General features: G+C 49.5%; 1 protein-coding gene across 4 annotated transcripts in view; it reads left to right on the plus strand.

Moving 5' to 3' along the window:
• The window catches only part of COL6A3 (collagen type VI alpha 3 chain), an 86,214-nt gene that overhangs the window by 46,217 nt on the left and 23,889 nt on the right, over positions 1-16,108 (plus strand). For all 4 annotated transcript variants that reach the window (XM_029225242.1, XM_029225243.1, XM_029225244.1 and 1 more), the window contains 18 exons: positions 987-1,079; positions 1,591-1,644; positions 2,773-2,844; positions 3,990-4,016; positions 4,107-4,151; positions 4,271-4,324; positions 4,778-4,840; positions 5,439-5,504; positions 5,939-5,992; positions 8,178-8,213; positions 8,811-8,873; positions 9,368-9,430; positions 10,738-10,800; positions 11,689-11,751; positions 13,192-13,242; positions 13,432-13,467; positions 13,948-14,010; positions 15,240-15,302. In XM_029225242.1, the coding sequence (XP_029081075.1) occupies positions 987-1,079; positions 1,591-1,644; positions 2,773-2,844; positions 3,990-4,016; positions 4,107-4,151; positions 4,271-4,324; positions 4,778-4,840; positions 5,439-5,504; positions 5,939-5,992; positions 8,178-8,213; positions 8,811-8,873; positions 9,368-9,430; positions 10,738-10,800; positions 11,689-11,751; positions 13,192-13,242; positions 13,432-13,467; positions 13,948-14,010; positions 15,240-15,302 (1,029 nt within the window). The remainder of the gene's footprint in view (positions 1-986; positions 1,080-1,590; positions 1,645-2,772; positions 2,845-3,989; positions 4,017-4,106; positions 4,152-4,270; positions 4,325-4,777; positions 4,841-5,438; positions 5,505-5,938; positions 5,993-8,177; positions 8,214-8,810; positions 8,874-9,367; positions 9,431-10,737; positions 10,801-11,688; positions 11,752-13,191; positions 13,243-13,431; positions 13,468-13,947; positions 14,011-15,239; positions 15,303-16,108) is intronic.

Consider the following 16,108-nt stretch of genomic DNA (forward strand, 5'->3'; position numbering starts at 1 on the left):
TGCCCTGTGGGACGAGCTGACTCCCTCCGGCCCTCTGACCTTCTTCCCAGGGCTGCAATTCGGATTTTTTTATTGAGTGGAAGGAAGTTGAGTTAATTGACAAACCTGGGACATGGGAGAAAGTGAAAGCTCTAGGAAATTCACTGCAAGAAAAAGCATTGACCATCATGAGTTTAGCAGGTAGAAATGTACTTTGGGTGTACGCTTTCCTGCATAAGGCCAGGGGCTGGGATGGGAGGGAATGTCCAGGGTGTCTGATGGGTGCTGGAGTCATTGGTGACTGGCGGTGCGGTGCTTGTGGCTCAGAGGCAGGAATCCCACCCCGCAGCTGCTCCCAGGCTTCCTCCAGGCTGGCGCCATGTTCCGTGACTCTGACCAGGGTTCTGGGGAAGGACATATGGTCTCTGCTCTGAAACCACCTTCCATCCTGGCCATCTGCAATGGTTTGTCAGGTTTTGCTTTCTGGAGCTTAAAAATATGTAAGCTGGGCTTCCCTGGTGGCGCAGTGGTTGAGAGTCCGCCTGCCAATGCAGGGGACGTGGGTTTGTGCCACGGTCCGGGAAGATCCCACATGCTGCTGAGCGGCTGGGTCCGTGAGCCATGGCCGCTAAGCCTGCGCATCCGGAGCCTGTGCTCTGCAACGGGAGAGGCCACAGCAGTGAGAGGCCCGTGTACCGCAAAAAAAAAAAAAAAAAAAAAAAAAAAAAAGTAAGCTATACTTAACATCTGAAGCTTGAATATCTAATTTGGAAACTTCTAGAAATAAGGCCCAGCCTGAGGTGACATTGTGAATAAGATGCATTGTCTTTGGTGGTTCTTCAGAGTCCATTTGTGACACTGTATCGCCCACCCATGGCTAAGCCTTCAAGGGAGTGCCGTAGGAGGTGACTACCTCTTGCTGTGGACGCCGCAGTCCTCAGACGGCACATTTATGCCTTTTTTCTAGACATTTATTGAGATCTGAACTTCGTTTTCTGTCTTGGTAGGACAACATTGCCGAGAAAGCCTGCTGTGGGGTTCCCTGCAAATGCTCTGGACAAAGAGGAGACCGAGGGCCCATTGGCAGCATTGGGCCGAAGGTACGGTGGTTTTACCCTTTTCTTACGCCTGAGACTACATTTCAGAGCCGTCATTACTTTGGCTGGGGAATTTCTCTGCTATGATGGTGGGGAGATGGAAAAGGGAGGAGAAGGAACTAGCTGTGCTGTAGGACAGATCTGAGGTGCAGACCTTGTCCCTGTGTCTGCTCCCTCCTCCCTTTCCACTGGGTCCTTTTATGCATTGGTTCTTCATTTTATAAAACTATGTTAAGACCAGTGGCATCATTGATTGGCAGCCTCACTAGGACGGCCAGCAGGGATGCTTCCCATTTGCCTCTAAGTTATAGGAAATGCACAGGATTTCTTGGTAGATCAAGAGCCTTAAAGATCCTGATAGAACAATTGCACTGAAATAATGAGTAGGAAGCCGTCACATTCCAGGGACACCGAAAGCACCGCTCTACCAAATGAAGGGGGGTGAAGAGATGCTTAAATAGGAAACAGAGAAAACCACAGCATTTAACCAAGGAAACGATTTACTTTCTTCTAGGGTATTCCTGGAGAAGATGGTTATCGAGGTTATCCTGGTGACGAGGGTGGACCTGTAAGTAAAGGTTGTTTTATTCCTTAAATCTTTATTCCCTCCTTGTTCTTTACATGTTGGGATTGAATTGTGGGGTTCCTCATCTGTTCCGTTTCCAGTCTTTTCCACCAGAAAAAAATTACTTTCTAACTTTCTTAACAACTTGACTTAGATTTCTACACTATGGAGACTAGTCTGAGAATCTGAGGATGACAAGTGTGGGTAGGAAGTGCAGGTTTTTACGTGTTCCATCTCAGAGGGCGGGACTAAATGTCTCCTGAGACAAAGGACCACTGAGGATGGCAAACCCAGCATCTACCAAATTCAGACATCCAGGCAGAGATGAGAGGCCGCTGGAGCCGGGGTGCAGGGGAAACCCAGCCAGGATTGTAGCGGTGACGCCCTTTGAGGGCAGCCTCCCAGCGGGCGGTTGCCGGTATGGGTTATCAGTCACCAAGGGGTCCATTTGGGGGTGGGTAGAGCCTGAAGCAGGGCCTTCGGGAAGCAGAATCCTGCCCAGAAGTGGTTTGAGAACTTCTGAGACACTAGAACAAGGCCCAGCCCTGGGGTGGGGAGAGAGGGCCCCAGCGGGAGGAGTTGAAGCCCCCAAGGTCCTGTCCGGCAGTGCCAGGTGTCAGGGTTGAGCCTGGACCCCATAGAAGAGCTGGGAACCCAGGACCATGGCCAGCCCTGGGGTGGGGAGAGAGGGCCCCAGGGGGAAGAGTTGAAGCCCCCAAGGTCCAGTCTGGCAGTGCTGGGTGTCAGGGCTGAGCCTGGACCCCACTGGAGAGCTGGGAGCCCAGGACCATATGGAGAAGCAGCCAGCCCGAGGGTTCTCCACGGGCCCAGCCCCCACCCAGACCCAGTACCCTGAGGCCTGCTTATCCTCCGCCCACCAGGAGATGCCCTCTGTGCTGCAGACACTCCCAGACCCCACTCCCTCCAGGGGAGGGAACTGCAGGTTCAAGGCCCTGTGCAGAGGTTGGCCTGCGGGGCCCGCGGGCGGGGATGCTGGAGGCCCCGCCTGGCACATCAGCCCGCCAGCCAGTGGACTGCTTCCTAATGCATGCCTTTCACAGGGCTCCCTACTCAGTGGAGACACATGACATGAAGCTCCAACTCGCAAAATGCCTCTGTTTCTCCTGACAGGGTGAGCGCGGCCCGCCTGGTGTGAACGGCACTCAAGGTTTCCAGGGCTGCCCCGGGCAGAGGGGCATAAAGGTACAGTGACCCCCATGTGTGGGGAGGGGACCGTGGCACCAGGCCCCAGCGGGGAGAGGGCGGTCGGTGGCGCATGCAGAAGGGGGACACTTTCTCCAGTGCCTCCTGGGGAAGGAAGATGCCTGCCCCAACTTCTCTGCTCAGCGCTGGCAGCCAGTGGCCTCTCACAGAGGCAGCCCAGGGCCTGGCGGGTTCAGGAGCGCACACCGTGCCGGGAAGGGAGCCTGAGGTTGGAGAAACAGTTTAGTATGGCAGTGTGAAGCAGTCAGGACACACTGATGTGGACAGACAGGATGTGGGCCAGGGCAGAGAGAAGGCCGGTGCCCGGCAGCTTCAGCCCCTGGACCTGGGAGGAGTGAGGGAAGTGGAGGGGGCCAGAGACAGAGGGAAAGGACTCATGTGCTGGAAGGTTCTGTGTGTGACATACTTGGAGTCAAGGGCTGATGAACTTTCTCCTCAATCTGCTGCCGTTTGAGAGACAGGCCACTGCAATGTTATAAAGGGGGCTCCTCGGAGCCCCTGTCCCGGGCCTTCACGGCCCAGCCCTCCTGCTAGAGAGCCAACACTACCCAAGTGCTCAGGTCCAGGCAAGTTAGTTTTATGATCCCCTCATGACAGAGAGAGAGCTAGCCAAACAGACGAATCTCTAACACTGAATTTTCAGACACTGACTTTTCTTTAATATAAATTTATTTTATTGATTTTATTTTTGGCTGCGTTGGGTTTCTGCTGCTGTGCACAGGCTTTTCTCTTGTTGTGGTTTGCAGGGCTACTCTTCGATGCGGTGCGCGGGCTTCTCACTGCGGTGGCTTCTCTCGTTGCCGAGCACGGGCTCTAGGTGCACATGCTTCAGTAGTTGCGGCACACGGGCTCAGTAGTTGTGGCTCGCAGGCTCTAGAGCTCAGGCTCAGTAGTTGTGGTACACGGGCTTAGTTGCTCCGCGGCACGTGGGATTTTCCCGGACCGGGGATAGAACCCGTGTCCCCTGCATTGGCAGGCGGATTCTTAACCAGTGAGCCAGAGGGAAGCCCTATACACTGACTTTTAAGTTGGGGACGGGGAGAGGGGAGCCCTTAGCCTATTCTAGCCTATTCTATTCAGCCTCCGGGAAGGAGCTAATGTTTCTTCTTTCCCTTCCCTTTTAGGGCTCTCGTGGATTCCCAGGAGAGAAGGTACTTAAGCTTGCTTTTCTTTTTATATTTAAAACTTTCCCAGTGTTTTGCCGTATTTTATACTCTCCTGTGTGTCTTGTCCCCTCACAGGGTGAATTAGGAGAAATTGGACTGGATGGTCTTGACGGTGAAGATGTAAGTGATTTTGGACTCTGAGTGCAAATTGCTTTTGGTCCTGAAGACTCCAGTGACTAACACCTCAGTCTGTGGTAGAAATTGTGCCAGGAATGACATTTTATCATTGTCTTTGGCAGGGAGACAAAGGATTGCCCGGTATTTCTGGAGAGAAAGGGAATGCAGGAAGAAGGGTAAGTATATTTCTGCATTGTTACTGTCATGGAAAAACTATGAACATTTCACTTAGGGATTATTTCTTTTACTTGTGTATGTTAAGACCGCTTCCTCCAGGCAGCCTTCCCTGACCTCCTCCTGGGGTGCATCCTTGGCATCTCCTATGTCCCTTGTCAGCTGTGACATATTTACATTATATTTTCTTGTTTGGAGAGTCCCATTGGGCAAGGACTGAGTGTGTTTTGTTGAAATAAATCCCCAGCGTCTGGCACAGAATGGGTACCCAATAAATACTTGTGGGTTACCTGAAGTATCTGGAAATAATTTTACCTTCATGGAAAATGAGTAAATGGCAAATGCTGAAACACTGTTCTTTTTAAGATTTGTGATTGGAAGAATGCAATTTTGAGGGTGAGATAAATATGTGAAACTCATCTAATTCTCAGTCTCTGCTTGTGGTTTTTATTTAGGGTGACAAAGGACCCAAAGGAGACAAAGGAGAAAGAGGGGATGTTGGGATCAGAGGTGACCCGGTAAGGGGAAATCCTTGTCACCGATTTGAGACTTGAGTCCGGGAAAGGGGTTTGTGGGGAGAAGTGGGTTGAAAGGAAGAATTTTATTCTTGAAATTGCTTTAAAACATGTTGGCAAAATATGTGGTTTGCCCTTTTCTTAGAATTTTGGGGTGGCTGGAGATGTCTTTGCCCTCTTGCTGCAAAGATAAGTCTTTGCAAAGCCTCTTATGTGAAGACCCGAGAAGTTTCCCTAAAATGTGGTCTCAGGACACTTTAAGTTCGCTTTAGGAAAAGGGAAGAGTTTGCAGTTTTTCTTCCTTTATGGGTCTATAAAACCTGTCAACAAGTGACCATCGCTGGGCCAGCCTCTTCTGGCCCAGACCAGGACAAGGCAAGAGCGAGCCTGGCCACCATCCTCCCGGGGGAAGGAAGAGCCATCTCCCCCCCTGTTTGGGGTTCAGAATGATTGCTGACCCCACGGCAGGCATTATCTGGAGATGGGATGTGGCCAAAGCGACTGGCATTCAGACCACCACTAATATTTTCCTGGTCACTGACCCAGCAGCAGTGGCTTTCCCTGCACACGTGGCTTATTCCCCGACCTGTTCTCTTTTCAGGGTAACTCAGGACAGGACAGCCAGCAGAGAGGACCCAAAGGAGAAACCGGAGACATCGGCCCCATGGTACAGCACTCTGTGTACCTAGACTCTCCCTGTGCCGAGAGCCCGAGAAACTAAAGTCAAGCTGGTTCACTGCCAGCCCCGGAGGCCACAACGTGGTCTTTAAGGCTGTGCATGTACAAGGCTGAGGTTGGGAGCAGAAAGCCCCGGGAAGCCAGTGTGCACACTCGCAAAGGAGTCTCCAAGAGGAACAGCAACAGCCCCTCCCAAGAGGGGCTTCCTCTCGGCAGAGTTGTGCCCCATGGGTATTTCCAGAAAGTGCTCATCAAGCCTGAGCCTTGTGGGGGGCAGAGTGCACCTGGGTCTAAGGCACCCCCAGAGTGTGCGACTGGCCCTGTGTGTATCCATTCCTTTTCCCCAGCGTCTTGTGCAATATTTGAGTTACAAATTCTTCTTTGCAGACGAGAATCTTACGTTAATTTTCTTTCCCATGACAGGGTCTCCCTGGGACAGATGGGGTGTCTGGCGGGCCTGGAGAACCCGGGAAAAGCGTGAGTGCCTCTTGGGGTTTGCGGGGGCTCTGTGGTGATATTTACTTAACTCTGCTAGACACCCTTTGGGGCAGAGCTGCTCAGCAACGTTTTATTTAGGGAATTTAAGGCCATTTCGGAAACCATTGTCCCCCATGTGTTGCTGCTTCTGCAGACCCTTCATTCTTATCATTCACTCTGGACTCCCCCAGCCTGCTTCCCTCCCCTTCTAAAACATACTGAATAGACGCTTTTAAAAGTAATATCTTTGCTGCTTTCGAATATTTGGCTGGGCTTTATCCCACTGAATGTTTAAAAAAATCTAAACAGAAACACAAATACAGAGGGAGTGAGGGGACAAAGGGCGGGGAAGCTGATGGGGTGTATGTTTGTTTTGTTTGATAGTTGTTTTTCTCATACTGCTGTAACTCCAGCAGTGAAACCAGAGTCAATTTTCTAGTGAATTGCATCTCGCAATTGCTTTTTCAAGACGTTTCAGAAATGCCTGTTGTAGACCGCTCAGTGCATGCCTCGTCTTTGTGTCTTGTTGAAGAATTGCTGAAGCCAAAGGGAGATGAATGATCTTTGGGAAGCTGTTTGAGTGCTTCCAGGGCCCAGGGTTACACAGAGCTCAGACCTCCTAGCTGGGAGAAGATGTGTCTGGAAGTCTGTAAATTCTCACGGCTAGTTCAGGGCGCTGGTGGGTGCCTGAGAAAGGTGTCTGCTCAGCATCTGGCTGGGGATGGGGGCCAGATCGGGGCCCCCTCAACCCTTTCTCCCGTGGCAGTCACATGGTTAGGGATCTGCAGTGGACGATCAGAGGGTGTGTGCTGACAAGGGCCTTTAAAAGAAACGACTCTCGGCCCTAGGCAAATGATATACTATGGGCATAACCTTGCTTTGAAAATTCAGAAGAAAACTTAAATTTTGAAAATGCTATCTTAAAAGCTTTTGAGTATTATTTTTGAATAATGCTGTTGATTTCTACAATGAAAAAAAAACATGAGGAAAACACTCCATTGTTATAATGTGCTGAACAACTTAGTTTGTCAGTAGAGCCAGAGCTTGTTTCCATGAAGAGACTTAAATACAGTCAGGCATACAGTTCGCGTTAATTCTATGCACAGGGTGTCAGTTTGGGTTTGAAATCGGTGTGGTCAAGTTAGGGCTGTCTTCCCTTAGGATATCACTAAGCCAGGCTCACGCCCAGATGAAAGGCATCCTTCCCCTGGGCTACCTCACTCCTCACGTGGCCTGAGCACAGGTGGCCTCTGGTCATACTCGGTGAGGTCCCCTTTGGAAGCGGCAGGCAGATTGCTACTCTGTGGAGAGTGGCCTGGCCGTGCCCTTCCCCCTCTTGTCCATGTGTCATCCCTGGAAGGAGGCCAAGGTCTTCCATGAAAGAAGCTGCCATTACAGTGAATCAGGGCAGAATGGTGGCCCCAGAAGATCATGGGGCTTGTTCACTGGGAGAAGAGAAGGTGGTTCTTGGGTTGATGCAGAAGATAGGCCAAGCCTGTAACAGGCTGGTGCGTTACAGGCTCCAGAATTCAACCCCTAACCTTGCGAAGATATATCCAGGATGGATTCCCACCCCAAACCTTTCCACTGAAGAGGAAGCCATCTTGAGGTGGGAATTCATGGATTACTTAAGAGCGAGCCCACGTTTATTTGAACTAAGGTTCACTTCTGGAGCATCGGGGAAGATATTGCCAAGTCATGAGCCCAGACCAAGTACAGCCAGGCTTTTAGGTTCACATACGCCCACGCTGAATACTTTACTTAACCGAGTGTGTGTTATATTTGGCCGGGACAGTGTGGAGAGTCTGGGACTCCCTTCCATTATAATTAACGTCTTACCTCTCCCTCCAGTTAGGAAAATGGAAGAAAAATAGACAGGTCGACCTTCCTGTTTCACATTCCTTACTTGAAACTGTCTGGGGCCGTGCAGCCCGACGGGTCCTTATTTTGGTTGGCAGGTCTGAAGTCATCCTCAAACCTTCCATGTGGATGATTGACAAGGGCAGCGTGGAAGGGCTGGGCAGGAGGGGAGTGCAGGAGGAAAGGTGTCCCTTCACGAGAGTTTCCTCTGGGCTGGGTAGGCACAGTGTCTGGGGCCCAGCGGGTGTCGTGAAGGTGCGGGTTAAGTCCCAGGGAGCCTGGCCTCCCCGCCTCCCTTTCACTGTTGGTGTGATTTCTTCCTCAGGGCGGCTTTGGCCGAAGGGGACCAGCAGGGGCTAAGGTAAGCCTCAAAGTCACCATCTCTTTGCTGTCATCACAACGTCAGTCACTGTGTGCTCTCGAGAGAGGGTCCCCACCCCACCCACAAGTTAAAAATTACTCTCTCCTTCACCATCAAAGCTTGTAGGTCCCATCTTTTCTACCATCCCCTTAAATGTAGCCTCTTCTATAAGACTTGCAGAAACGACGATGGCGGTGGAAATGATTATCAAAATGAAAGTGACGGTGGGGAGGGGAGAAAGGAAGGGAGATGATTGGGGAGGCAGCGTCCTGGGGGCCTCTTGCCCGCGATGTGCCCACTTACCTGGTCATCAGCAAGTCACATGTCTTGGTGGCTCTGTCCTCTCACCTGTGCAAGACAGGTTTGGGCCCCAAATAGCTTCATGTCATGAAGTCATCTTGAGGAAAAGGTGAGGGAAGAGTGAGAATCGATGCTAAGAGTGCAAAGTGGCTCCAAGTATTGAATGTCTCTCCCTGGAGTTATGGCGCTCTCACTTCTGACCCCTGGTACAGCTGTGACTATCTCCCTGCACCCTTGTGCAGATATGACTGTAGAACAGAGGGCTGACCCTTCCCTACATCTTCTCTTGTTTCAAAGGGCAACAAGGGCGGTCCCGGCCAGCAGGGCTCTGTGGGAGAGCAGGGGACCAGAGGTGCACAGGTCAGTACCCCCGGTGTGGTTGCGTGCCTTGTGACATGTTCCCAGATGCCCTACCATTTTTAAAAAATTGAGGTGACCATTGTTTCTACAAAATTGAGCACAAAATTAATCTTTTAAGGTGGCGTTTAGCACATCCCCAATGTTGCACGACTATCATCTCTATCTAGTTTCAAAACATTTTCATCGTCCCCCAAAGGAGACCCTGTACCCATTAGGCAGTCATGCCCCTCCCCCAGCTCCTGATAACCAACTAACTTCCTTTCTGTCTTTGTGGATTTGCGTATTCTGGACCTTTCGTATGAATGGAATCATTTAATAGGTTTTGTGTCTGGCTTTTTCACTCAGCACCAGGTTTTTGAGGTTTATCTATGCTGTAGCCGGTGTCAGTGTTTTGTTCCTTTCCATGGTGGAATGATATTCCGTTGTGTAGATACTATGGCAGTCACGGCGTGTCACCTCCACACGGCACTTCCGTTGGCATTTTACTTTTTCAGGGTCCTCCTGGTCCCATCGGTCCTCCAGGCCTGATCGGTGAACAAGGCATTCTCGGACCTCGGGTAAGTCTGTCTTGATCCCACCCCTCTCTTTAGCTAAATGGATAGCATGTTGCCCCAGCAGGCTGAGAGTTCCATGTTTCGTGAAGGGAGGAACAGGAGACAGACCCCTCAGCCCGACTCTTTGGCAGCGCAGACCTGGGGCCAACCTCAGTCCTCGGAGCAACTGGCTCGTTCACCCTGAGGAAGTTAGAGGGCGTTTTTCTTGATGCTCCAGGGGCTAAGTCCCAGTGCTGCCCCTTCCAAACATAGGCCACCTGGGAGGTGAGCAAAGGAAGGAGGGGCCTCCTTGCAGAAGTCTTAGGGTGGATCTGCAGGAAATGAGATGAATCGACCAAAATTCTCAGATTACTCTGTATTATTTCATATTTGGCCCCTGGAAATTGCCCCTGCAGTTTGGTATTTGTGTAAGGAGCTCCCCATCCTCAAGTTCGACATGGAAGATGTCCCTTAAACTTGCTGTCCATGCAAACATCAACATCTATCTTGGCTGTTATCCATGATGAGCAGAAACATGGTGTAGCTGAGCTAGGACCGGGTGCCCATACTCTGGTGTCCCTTGGGTCTACTAGGAACAGGGAGCCATCTTATAATTTGTTACAGAAATTAGTAATGACTGATAAACTGGCAATGAACTGGCCTGAGGCTACATAAACGCGCAAAAATGTTTTACAGGGGAAGTAGGAACTTTGTGAGAGCCCCTATTTGCTTGGAAAGTCCTTCCCAAGTTTGAAATCTGATAAATACCTATTTTGTTTTAAATATTTATGTAAGCTCTGCTTAGTCAAGGCTTTAAGGTGGTGCAGGGGTGAGTTGAAGCTCTTCAAATAGTTAACAGCACAAAGAGCTGCTGCATCTGTCAGGGCCGTTCTGGGCTCTGTAGGCTGCACTGCATTTGAAGAGCTATGTTCCTTTGTTGACTTATTCACTCACTCGAGGAGAAAGTGTGTGTAGGTTTCCAAACCTGTAAAGTCAGGCGCTCGTTGTGGAGGTGTGGAAAGGGAGAGGAGGTAAAGCCATATAAATCCGGGCGTTTGTCCCCTAGTCGGTAACTTAGGAGGTGAACGTTAATTACTGAGACGTGTGCACACCTGTGAAAACTGGTCGCACTCATATTTTAGGTTTGCACAAGCCATCTCCATGCACGTTTGCACTGGGGTCTCCAGGGCTGAGAGTGGCAGAGAGCTGCAGGATCTGACCTCCACACAGGAGCAGCAGGGGGTGGGGTGGGGCTTGTGGGAGGCAGGCTTCCGCCGCTTTGGCTTGGAGGGTGAATGTTTCACCGACTCTCTCCTCTCCTCATGCTCCAGGGAAGCGGGGGGACCGCAGGTGTTCCTGGAGAACGTGGCAGAACCGGGCCCCTGGGAAGAAAGGTTTGTCTGGAGCTTGTGTTTCCCCAGGCCGGGGCCTGGCCAGACACCATGTCACCGCTCCCTCGTTTGTCAGTCTGTCCAGCTGCTTGGCTTGCATATCCCTTCTCCTCCCCTCTGGTCTTTTCCATTAGGCCTCCCCTGTTGACAGTGGCTGCACCAGTGGGATCACTGTCCCCGCCTTGAGGGCACCCATGGGCTGTGTGCAGTGGGTTGGCCTGCGTTCTCATAACCAGAACTGCCAGCCGCTGCTGAACTGCCCTATCTTTTCGAGCACAGCCTTGTGAGGACAGCTCAGCATCCCCAGGGCCCTTGGAGCACACCAGCGGCACTAGGACCACTTCCGTATTGCACTGAATATTCTCCAGATATTGACGCTGTGCACAGCAGCCCCGCTGGCCACGTGCAGCTAATCCAAGGGTCCCAGAGCCCGGCTGCTTTGGATAACAGCAGCTTGCTATATGCAGGCTGCCTTTCTGTGAGCCTTGAGAACGACTATTCAGCATAACCAGTCTGAGAGGCAGCATTTTCTTGGGGAAAGCAGTGTGTTCATGTGACTCCAGCCTTGCCTCTCCGCCCCTCGTGGGGCCACTGGCTTTCACTGCTGACTCCACGCCTTCCTCTATCCCGTCTTTCTCTCTCCTCCCCGTTGGCACGTCCCTGTGCCATGATGATGAAAAGAACAAACACAAGCCTTCCTGGATTCTCTTCCAGGAGTCCACACGTGGATGTTGCAGTTTAAAAAATCATTAACATCAAAATCTAAAAGGTGAAGTTAGCAGCTTGTGGCAACCCTACCGATGATGTCACCCAGAACAAGTGCAGGGCTTGGAATCACATTTTAAATCGTCCCAGACCCACAGGTGTCTCAGCCCTGTTTCTTATGTCTAGGGTGAGCCCGGAGATCCAGGACCCAAAGGAAGCATCGGGAACCGGGGTCCTCGTGGGGAGACGGTAAGATCAACACGTGCATGGGGCCCAGGCTGCCGCTGACTCCACTGAGATGCTCAGGAAGCAAGGAGATGTGGCCTTGTGCTGGGTTGGGCTTTGTCATTGCAACTTGGGTTGGTTCCACAAAGAGACAGCTTGATAGCTGCTTCTTATATTACTGGGGATGTGATTGAAAATAGTGAAACCTGCTGCTTATAAGTTTCAAAATAATTTTTATTTCACTGGAGGAGGAGTGAATAGAGACATTTTTTCTTGATTTCTTTCTGAGAAGTGAATATGGTGGTTTACTGACCCTTGAACCACCTTCATTTCAGGTCTTGCAAATGCTTTTGGAGCTCAACTAGATGGAGCTTTTCTGCAAAGAAATAAATGTCCTTGGTTTAAAATGGAATGGGCTTTGATAAGATCTCAATTCAGGTTGAAACGGTTTGTTTTGAATGAGACATCCCAGCAATGGAAATTCTAACTTTGAGAATTCATTTTAAAAAGTTATTTAAAAACACCCTAACTGCTCTCTTGCAATAACGTTGTAACATATGTTTCTATCCGGGAAAAAGAAATCTCCAGTACATTGGAAATTTTTCTGTAAAATGAGTCATTACACCTAAAAACTACATTAAGTGGACCAGGTTGATCTGATTCACAATCCCAAAGCTTGAAAATACTTTTCTTGTGTTTGTAATTTCCCTACAGCTAACTGAAATTTAAAAATCCATGGCTATTACTGTCTCAGAAGAAGAGGGGAAAAAAAACCAGACTTTAAAATCTACTCAAACCGTTGAATGAAATCTCTTCCTGATTCTGTTTCTATAAATTTGGGCCAACAGCTCTTTAGCTGTTTAAAACTGTAAATTAACTAAGGAGCATGTTCTGTGCATGTTTTAGAGATATTAATGTATATTTCATGCAAATTTTTTGGATTCTTTTGAAATAATCAACAGTGTCCAGTTTGGAAAGCCCCCCAGGAGAGAGTGATAGGGGCAGATCTCCGAGTACACGGAAGTGGGTTTGGGGAAGGAAGGCAGTCTAGAGGCATGACCTGGAAGGAAGGGAAGGGGCACCGGGGAGAAGGAAGTAAGGCTGAGCACAGAAGACTCAGGAGGGTGCGAGACTGAGTCCTGCGTTCTTGCTTTGAAGTAGAATCAAAGACTTATATATGCATAGATCAAAGAGTCCTATCAACTCTAAGATTCCCTGGTTCCATGCGTCTTTGATTCTACATCCAAACGGCATCTTTACCAATAGCTCATAGTAGTTCTTTAGTACAGACACGGTCTTATTTGCACTGGAGGGTGGGATAGGACTAGGAACTCTTCCTTGAGCTGTACCTTGATGTGGGAACATTCCAGGGACGCAAAGACCCACTGCTCAGGGCTTTAGAAAAAGAAGGTCGTGGTGTGCTTGACAGGGGCACCTGCAGTAACACTGTCTTTCCACTCTTAGGGAGATGACGGACGAGATGGAGTTGGCAGTGAAGGACGCAGAGGCAAAAAAGTACGTGTCTGCCGAGGATTCTCAAACTTCTGATATGCTGTATTTTTAAAGAATTATCTCTCAAAATTGAATTGTAATGTAGTGAATTTTTTCTCTTGGCGATGCTACGGATATATTTCTTCTGCTCGAGAATAATTTGTTAGATGATTTTAAGTTGGGATCAAATATTGAGTCATTTATTTTTTATAGGGAGAAAGAGGATTTCCCGGATACCCAGGACCAAAGGTAAATATTCCCCTAGGGGGTAAACAGCATCATTGTTTTAGGATGAGTCTGATGTGACCATGGACTGAAGGTCACCATAGCTTGGGTCTAGTCTTCAGTCAGACACTTACTAATCAAGTGACCTTGGGAAAGGCCCACCCTCTCCAAGACACTCCCTCATCAGTCACATGGAGATGACAATATGCCCTTGTCATGGTGCTTGTGAGGATTAAATGAAGTGGCACTGCACTAAAATACTTTATAAACCTTAAGATGCTAGTATAATCTGTATGATGTTATCATTAATGTAACTTCTAAGTCCAAGTTCAGTAAGCTTAGACTGAGTCTGCAAATGCCACAGCTGCGCCGGTAACGTGGTGGAAAATCCATCAAAATTAGCCATTTGGCCGCTCTGGGAAGTGTGGTCCAGAGGCCCCCAGGGACCCTCAGCTAGACCTGCCTCTCAGAGCTTAATGTGCTGCTTCCTGGCTCTCTTCCCAGGGCAATCCTGGTGAGCCGGGGACAGACGGAGCCCTGGGACCCAAAGGCATCAGAGGCCGAAGGGTAAGTTTGCCTGCACCTTCCTGGTAGCAGGTCTGAGCACTGAAGACTCCATTGCTTCTTTGAAAGTTACCCTTCTTCACTTGCAACCTGGCCAGAGAAAGTATGGGGTGGGAGTAGAGGAACCCTAAGCCTTCGACGGGATGTACTCAGGACACCCTGCGGCTGTGTCTGTGCTGTCTTCCTTTGGTCATGCTCCCTTTAGAGGGAGGTCTGGAGGGCCCCCTCGTCTAATACGTCTCAAGGTCACTAGCCCATGGTCCACTCTGCGCATGGTGCCGGGGGACTCAAGTCTCACAATGAATGACATCAGAAGTCATGCCCGCCAGACGGTGCGGAGACAGGATTTCATGAGCTGCACGAAGTGCTTACTAGGGTTCCAAGTTCAGGGGCGAGCCGGGCTGAGACCATGTATTCTCTCGCCTCCCCACCATGAAAAGACTCCTCTTTCTTTTTCTTTCTTTCTTTTTTTTTTTTTTTTTGCAGTACGCAGGCCTCTCCCGTTGCGGAGCACAGGCTCCGGACGCACAGGCTCAGCGGCCGTGGCTCATGGGCCCAGCCGCTCCGCGGCATGTGGGATCCTCCTGGACCGGGGCACAAACCCGTGTCCCCTGCATCGGCAGGTGGACTCTCAACCACTTCGCCACCAGGGGAAGCCCAGCCTCCTCTTTCTTAAGCTACTTTTCATTCTGGATTATTCTCCGTAGTGGATGTTTACTCATCCTTTTAAGATTGCCCTGAGTCTTGAATTAGCAACTTGGCCTAGAATCGGGTAAAGGCTTCTAACAGTTATATTTAGCTTAAAATATAGTGAAATTCATTGTAATTATCCTGTTAATTTTCTCAGTGAGGACATTCAAACTAGATCATTTATTACTCTCGGTAGAGTTTTAAAACATTGGATTGGTTATCTACATTGAAAAGTGAGCTAATTAATTGTCAGTTACTTCTTTCTTATGCATCCATAGTGGTCTTATTAAAGGTTCTCAGGCAAGCATCTATCTCACCTTGACCTGCCAGAGAATAGAGTTGTGGGAGATGCACATCAGTTTTGTCAGGGCCACTTGTCCCTATACCTGAATTTTGGAGTCACTTAAGGTCTCTTAAAGTGAGAGATTCCTTGTGGTGATGGGGGACATTAGACAAGATCATCTCCACCACCCCTTCCAACTGCAGAAGCTGAGAAGTCTCCATCTTCTGCCACAATTGAGCAATGTTTGTACTGCTTCTAGGGAAATTCAGGACCTCCAGGGATAGCTGGACAGAAGGGAGACCCTGGTTACGCAGGACCATCTGTGAGTACCTACCCATTTCCAATCAAGCTGCCCGAGGGCTGGGTGCCTTACACATGGTCCTCCTTGAAAACTTTCCACTATCTCTTTTCCTCACAAAAGAGCTGCCTGCATTTTTGTTGTTGTGGTTTCTTTGTTTGTTTTTTAACCACTTCCCTTCTGATACCACAGTGGAGAAAAGAACTTTTGAGCTTTAGTGTACCAAGAAAATTTTAAAGCAAGTTTCACATGGAACTCTATAATCTAGGGTGTATCGTAATTTGCCTTTATAATTTCCTGGTGTAGGTTTGCTTGAGGTTTGTGTTGAGGACAGACTAAAGAGAACACATTTGAATACCTCTTGATTGCATCTTGTGGAAGGAGTATAGTATAGACCTCGGTTTGGGGAAGATTCCCTTTGGTGTATAAAATCCCCAAGGGAGCTACTGATTTGTGGTTGAAACCCCACTAGTGACCTAGAGCCAGGAGGGCACCTTTCTCCAGCCCTTCCATATCCTTCATCATGAATGCCTTTGTTTCCTTGATTGAATTTCTTCCTGTACTGTCTCCTGACATTGAAATTGATGAGGTTCACAGAAGAATGGAGAAGATAACTCAGGAAGTGGAAAAATCATCCTTAGAAAGAAAGGTTAGAGGGTTGGATTGGTTGAACCCAGGAGAAGATGCTAGAGTCAGGTGTTTAATCTGGAGAGGAGCCTTTAACGGGAGATGGTTAGTCCAGTTGCAGTGGGGGATGGATGAGCAGGGGCAACCGGATGGAAAGACGCTGGCTAGCCCATGAGGCGACAGCTTGACCCTCGGTGGCCACA

Source organism: Monodon monoceros, unplaced genomic scaffold (genome assembly GCF_005190385.1).
Source record: "Monodon monoceros isolate NGI ecotype Baffin Bay Population unplaced genomic scaffold, NGI_Narwhal_1 Super_Scaffold_16, whole genome shotgun sequence".
NCBI classification, from domain to species: Eukaryota; Metazoa; Chordata; class Mammalia; order Artiodactyla; family Monodontidae; genus Monodon; species Monodon monoceros.